At 38.7% G+C, this 671-nt stretch overlaps 1 protein-coding gene across 1 annotated transcript in view; it reads right to left on the reverse strand.

The window, feature by feature from the left end:
- Positions 1 to 671, reverse strand: part of LOC107644220 (translation initiation factor IF-2) — a 10,018-nt gene that overhangs the window by 1,058 nt on the left and 8,289 nt on the right. The window contains exons 3-4 of the mRNA XM_016348030.2: positions 430 to 498; positions 7 to 221 (exon numbers count right to left, since the gene is read on the reverse strand). Of these exons, the coding sequence (XP_016203516.1) occupies positions 7 to 221; positions 430 to 498 (284 nt within the window). The remainder of the gene's footprint in view (positions 1 to 6; positions 222 to 429; positions 499 to 671) is intronic.

Below are 671 nucleotides of genomic sequence, written 5' to 3' on the forward strand. Positions count from 1 at the left end.
GGTGGCGGCGGTGGTGATGGCGACGGCTGCATTGGTGGCGGCTGCTGCTGCAGAGGCAGCTGCTGCTGTGGTTGTTGAGGAATAGTTTCATCCCTTAGGGGTGCATTGAGGTCCATAGTTCCCAGTACATCCAATTCTTGGAGTGCTGCAAGTGCAGTCACTGGACTTTCATGGTTGAAGTAAGGCCTAAGCACTGCCAGAGATTCCTTCACTTTTGCTTGCTGCAAAATTATTCAAGGGAGAATGAACCATCATAAATGTGAAAATGTAGTTTTTTTTAAAATAATAAATAAATAAAAGGACAGCCTGCAATACACAAGCATCGTGCGCTAACGCACGCAAGATTCCAGGAAAGGCCACACCCAAAGGATATAATGTACGCAGCCTAAACAATAAATAAATAAAAAGACAAGGAATGCTCAAACTTACGAAGTGTTCAAGCTTCCTCCGGAGATCTTCATTTTGAACATTTTGTGAAGTACCCGCCAATATTATATCCTATCCCACCAAAAGTAATGCAAATGAATATATGCAAATAAGAAAAATATATAGAAACTTAACCCCAAAAAAGGATAAAACAAAAACAAAAAGCAAATAAAATATGTAATTAAGAAAGCATATTTGCAACAAAAATTATCCAGTAAAAAGTATGGAAACAAACAATTTCGTTA

Source organism: Arachis ipaensis, chromosome B05, assembly GCF_000816755.2.
Source record: "Arachis ipaensis cultivar K30076 chromosome B05, Araip1.1, whole genome shotgun sequence".
NCBI classification, from domain to species: domain Eukaryota; kingdom Viridiplantae; phylum Streptophyta; class Magnoliopsida; order Fabales; family Fabaceae; genus Arachis; species Arachis ipaensis.